Source organism: Sinocyclocheilus rhinocerous, unplaced genomic scaffold, assembly GCF_001515625.1.
Source record: "Sinocyclocheilus rhinocerous isolate Xijiao unplaced genomic scaffold, SAMN03320098_v1.1 scaffold574, whole genome shotgun sequence".
In the NCBI taxonomy this organism is placed as follows: domain Eukaryota; kingdom Metazoa; phylum Chordata; class Actinopteri; order Cypriniformes; family Cyprinidae; genus Sinocyclocheilus; species Sinocyclocheilus rhinocerous.
The window spans coordinates 2,449,383-2,455,491 of record NW_015659919.1 but is presented as its reverse complement, the minus strand read 5'-3'; the positions used below and the strand labels follow the sequence as shown (position 1 = coordinate 2,455,491).

General features: G+C 35.2%; 1 protein-coding gene across 1 annotated transcript in view; it reads right to left on the bottom strand.

The window, feature by feature from the left end:
- The window catches only part of necab1 (N-terminal EF-hand calcium binding protein 1), a 52,404-nt gene that overhangs the window by 36,915 nt on the left and 9,380 nt on the right, over positions 1 to 6,109 (bottom strand). The window contains exon 5 of the mRNA XM_016533269.1: positions 5,695 to 5,792. Coding sequence (XP_016388755.1) covers positions 5,695 to 5,792 — 98 coding nt within the window. The remainder of the gene's footprint in view (positions 1 to 5,694; positions 5,793 to 6,109) is intronic.

Genomic DNA, 6,109 nt, shown 5'->3' with positions numbered 1-6,109 from the left:
CGTTCTTAGAATTGACAGACAGTTGACCCTGAGAGGTCAAGTAAATACTTACAGCGGATCTAAATATTTATAATTAATTATAACTAGTTATGATTAATTATGCATATTCCCCCTTTGAGCTGATTCGCTACAATACAGTACTGTAGAATAAAAGTAACATTCATTCACAGTGGCAGGATGTAAAGCGACAGTCCCAAAGAAATTGTAACAGATAAAATCAAAAAGCTCAGTGTAGGTTTTTCTGCTGAATGAATGCATCTGAGCCAAGCTAATACAACTAGGTTACGGAGCAGTTTGTATGTATATATATATATATATAACTGAAATCATGGTATGTAACAATAACTATTGGATTGTTTCATTGAATACCTTAATAAAAAGATTTAAACACAACTAGGCTACCTAAACCTAAACATTTCACTCTACGCTAAGCGTTTTTTTCCACATACTTGCAATCCAGGTACATGACTGAAATAGTTCATGCATCATGGCATTCAATCAGCCTCTTTTATCTTTTTGGATGAGATTTTGTTTCACATCCGCAGTCTCAAAGGCAGGGCTGCATGGGTATGTTATTTGCACACGGTACGTCGCTTATTCAATGTTAGGAATCAACAGCCGCCTCTATAATTATGCTGCACGCCAAAGCAACCGTGTTCTGTCACAAAGAAAAGCCATTATCAAAGCCGAGAACATCGCTCAGCTAACAGGACACATAATTCTTCTGAGCATCCAGTTATGAAACAGGTGCTGCACCACACGTCTATTATGAACTTACTCAAGATGTCGACAGTCACAAATCCAACAGATCCACCAACACGCGTGTATTTACAAAGTGGGTTAAACACACAGACCTTTACAATAACCTCGGCATGAATCACTACAACCAAGACCTGCATAACCTGAGGCTGTTCAACAAGCAGCAAGCATCACTAATCTCTCCTTCCAGTGTCGATGCTTGAGGCCAACATTTTACACAGCGGCCAATCACGTATCACGTAAACACACATTCAGACAATCAATACAAAGTGTCTGCAGCATGCAAATGATACCTCATAAATCACAATTGAATTCTTCAGAATAATCATAGTGATTGTGACAATAATGCAAGCACATTCATTTTGCTCTGCATAGACATGTTTAATGCCCTTTTTAAGACTGAAAATAAATCAACCAATAAATACATGAATAAATAATATTCCATTGCTTTCGATGACAAGCTGTTTCATAAGTTTGAAGCTGATGTGTGATCCCGTAAACTGACTAAATGAGATACTATAAGGTAAGCAAATCATGTTACAAAGATGTCATTCTTATGAAAACATCATTTGGAGATCAAATCACCAATAAAAAAAAAATATTGTTAATATTTGAGCTATAAATCTGTCATGGCTCCAGCTAAAGGCAAGAGATATTGGCTGGATGATATGAGCGCTCACAGTATGACGTTCATAAGTGTGGTTGCTGTTTATAGAGTCCTGTCCGGAGGGCAGAGAACACATGCATCACAGCAGCTGGTTTGCCCACCCACTCGTGGCCTTATGCAATAAACACAACACTATTTGTTGCCATACAGCATCACTATCTGTTGTTGTTCATGATTAATGGAGCTCATGCAATAGAGATGTACACATTACCAAGTGGTGTGAAGAGAGACAGATCAAAGAAAATACCTTTGTTAACACCTTGTTTTTTCTCACCACAAGTCAGAGTGTGATTAGCATGATTTGACCACTTATTACATTATTTTTGTTTTCTTTGCGCACAAAAAGTATTCTAGTATCTTCATAAAATTATGGTTGAACCACTGATGTCACATGGACTATTTTAACGATGTACTTACTACCTTTCTGGGCCTTGAATGTGGTAGTTGCGTTGATGTTTATAGAGCGTCACATTAGCTCTTGGATTACATAAAAAATATATTAATTTGTGTTCTGAACATGAATGAAGGTCTAACGGGTTTGGAATGACATTGAAATGACAGAATTTTCATTTTCGGGTGAACTATCCCTTTAAATATGGACATAGACATGCATAGTTTTCTTTCCATTGTGATATTTCCTATTAAAACAAGAAATCGGTTCAGGTACAAAAGACCTTGCCCTTTTCCTTATATGAGTAAATAAACAAATAAATTATAAATATCCAATGTGTGTGTTAGCAAAATTCTGGTCCATTTTCTCAAAAGAGAGAACTGTACATTTTAAATGTGGTCAAACAACAATTTCATTAACTTTTACACTAACTCGTGTCAGTATTATTTATATTTAATGTGTGTTATAGCAAAATTTTTGTAAATTTTTTCCAAAACAGAGAACTGTACATTTTAAATGTTGTAAAACAACAATTTCATTGCAAATTCATCATTGTTACAAATTGTATGATTTGCATTTCAAATAAATGCTGTTCTTTTGAATTTCCTATTTATTTAAAACAAAAATGTATCACAGTGTCCCCCCCCCCCCGCCAAAATAAAAGCAGCACAAATTTTTTTCAACATTGATAATAAAAAGAAATGTTTCTTGAGTGGCAAGGATCATGTGACCTTGAAGACTGGAGATATGATGCTAAAAAAAAATCACCTTTGCATCTTAAAAAATTTAACATTTAAAATAAACATTTATTTTTAATGTTAATAATATTTCACAATATTACTTATATTAAATATTACTTTAATGCCTAGAAATGTGTTTTGCCTTACATATTTTATGATTAGTGCATACTGCTGTAAATTATAACCTGTGGAGGTTCAAAAACTACACAATTGTGTAAATATTTTAAACACAGGCATTCAAATTATGTTCTTTTCCATCTTGCACTGTTCCTCTCTTTGAGGTTTAATATTGGGCATTGGGCTCTTGCCTCTAAATGAGTAGTGTGTTATTCCTCATGCTCTTTGAACATTGCAAAACAGTATCAAATCAAAAAGAATTCTGTCTGAACAAAGACAGCACCTGTCAACGTATACCTAAACCTTTAAACCATGCAGTGATAAAACAATCAATGGCAATTTGCACCTCTCTCTCATCATCTTCAGCAGACGGCCACATTTGTTTTTACTGCTCTTTTGCTCACACAGTAATGCTGAAGCTTTAAGGACATGCAATAAAACACAGAAGCAAATGCCAGTAGTCTTTCACAAAAAAGTCCCATTGAACTCATTAATCGTGTTTCACTTCCTCTGTCTGCCTCACTAATCAAGCGGCATAATGAAATGACACAGCACTGCCCTTCATGCCGACGACTCCATTTCTGAGACGCTCACATGCATTAAGTGGCATGTCTGCTGGGCCTGGAGTCAGCGCTTGGCTAATTCATTGTCTGTGCGAGGCAGCAGACAGTCTCGGGAACTGAAGCACGCAGCTCGTACCTGCGCGCTCCTCTGATGGTCAGTGTGGACTGTGCCCATTACTGACATCAGACGCTCGGCACGATAAACGCTGCTGTTCAGACCAGAATGTCAGTGCTGATAACCACCGACAGCACTGCACATCTATATGAGTAAGACTGCAGCCAATAACTCAATCAATACATCTGTGAGCGGATCATCCTATGTTTCAACATGAGAGATTTAGTGTATTCAAATATCTTTTATATGTGTTTTTAGATGTTATTCATGTGTCTAATATACAAACTGTTTTAAAGATAATAATTATTGCGGTGCAATAACCAAGCACATTATAGTAATTTGTTGAAGTTAATTACTGTGACAATCACGTATTAACAAATATTAATTATTGTCCACAAATCATAGCTTAAACATACAAGATCTCTGTTCAATTTTTGTATATGAACATTTGATGGAAATTGAGGCCAGTGTTGGGGAGTAACAACCCTAAAGTATCGACATTTTTACTTGATATACAATGTGACAGTAGTTAGTAGTGTAAAAAGTAGTTTAGTTTTTAGAATATACCATTGTAATGTGATAATGTTTTTGTCACTGTGTATCACTATTCACCCTATTTTTATATGCAGAAGTGAGCTATTTTCTGTCAATGTGGGAGATTTTCATTTCATTAGCTGCTATAGGCAAATAACTAGAAGAATAACAAAGTGTCCAAAAATAAATCAATCAATGAGAATCAACTTTCTTGCATGGTTTGTAGCACATACGGATAGTTGGATAATAATATTAAAACGGAGAGTAATATTAAAACTATGTGCTACAAACCATGCAAGAAAGTTGATTCTCTATTTATTTATTTATTTTAGTGAAATACATATATACTACATATATATTTACTTAAATATATATGCTGCTGTGTACTACCACATTTTTGTAATATAAATTATGAATGAAAATATTTATTGGCTGTATTTTTTATATAAAATTACCTGTTTAAATGCTATTTAATGCATTCACCCCAGTGTTATTTTAGTATCACTAACATTTCAAATTAGATTTTATTCTTACAATTTCTATTTTCGTTTAATTTTTTGTTAAAGTTTTAGTAAGGGTCGGGTGCGGTTATCTAAATCAGACAAAAATACAGGTGCGGGCGGTTGGCGGGTGGATAATTTATTTGAAGCTGCGGATTCGGGTGACGTTTTAGCTCATCCGCGCATCACTAGTGTGTGTGTGTGTGTGTGTGTGTAATATGTATGTATGTATATATTCTTTTCAATTTAGGGTTTTATATATAATTTTATTTCAGTTCATTTTTATTTTATTTCAAGTAATGAAAATATTTTAAGTTTTAGTTTATGATAATAACCCCTGATTTACCCTAATTAAAATGTTTGTTATTGTTCTTTTTTCCAAATAACTTTAAAGTATTAAATCATCTAATTCCGTATTAAAAGTTTAAGCTACTTTTATTAGAAGACTGTAGTGTAGCAGTCTTTTATAAAATGATAGCTTGAGTGTAGTTTATAGAACCATACAAATGAAAAGATTCTTAAGGTAACTCAAAATTGATCCATAATGTTGTGGGTGACGTCCAAATGTTCACAAACATCAGTCCTCAGCTATTTTAAACTTGGGTGTACCCCTGAGTGAAGAAACATGGGTACACTGCAGTGAATACTAAGTCAATTTTGTTTGTGTGAGAAACACAAAATGTTTTAGACTGTAGTTTGTAGCCACATAATTGTTTGATTTTGAGAGTCTGATTTTGATTCTTGACAAATAACATCCATTTATCAATAAACCGACATTAATAATGAAAAATGAATAAAGCACTTTATCATATTGAGATCAAACAGCTTCATCTCTCCAGCAGCATGTTGAGGACAGACAGGTTGTGGGCAGCAGCACGGCTGTGTGTGTCACGGCTGTGAACTAGATCAGATCCATCTTCATCCACTCTCAGAGCTCCCACAGTGCACGGCGTGAACAGCTTTATTACGACTCAGAGAAAATGACACACCTAACGGCCGCATTAGGGGCCAGAGAACATGCTGCGTGTGATTAAGATAAGACACTGACAGCCTCCAGGAATGCATGCAGAATACTAATTTTAGTGCTTACAGGTATCACGTCTATCTGCCGCCTACTCACAAATGGCTGCAGCCCCATAAATACACAAAGGTCACATATGTTCAAGTACGCAGCTAACATCGCTTTCAGTCGGAGGATGGCCAGACATACATTAGATAAGGAACTATTTTCCATCTTTTCTTATAGACGTGGCTTCAGTCAAGTATGTAATTGAGATCAAGTCCATTTGTTGAACAAAGGCAACTCACCTTCTTGGTTTTGTCCATGGCTTTCAGTATGGATACGTTCAGGTCTTCCAAGGCAGCGAGGACGTTTTCATATTCTCCAAGATGCTGAGAGAAGTATTCTAAAAGAAAGAAAGGCTATTTAAAATATTAAGATACATGCAACGTTTTCATAAAAACATCATTTGATATAATGGAAATAATTACAGTATCTCACAGAAGTGAGTACACCCCTCACATTTTTGTAAATATTTTATTATATCTTTTCATGTGACAACACTGAAGAAATGACACTTTGCTACAATGTAAAGTAGTGAGTGTACAGCTTGTATAACAGTGTAAATTTGCTGTCCCCTCAAAATAACTCAACACACAGCCATTAATGTCTAAACCACTGGCCACAAAAGTGAGTACACCCCAAAGTGAAAATGTCCAAATT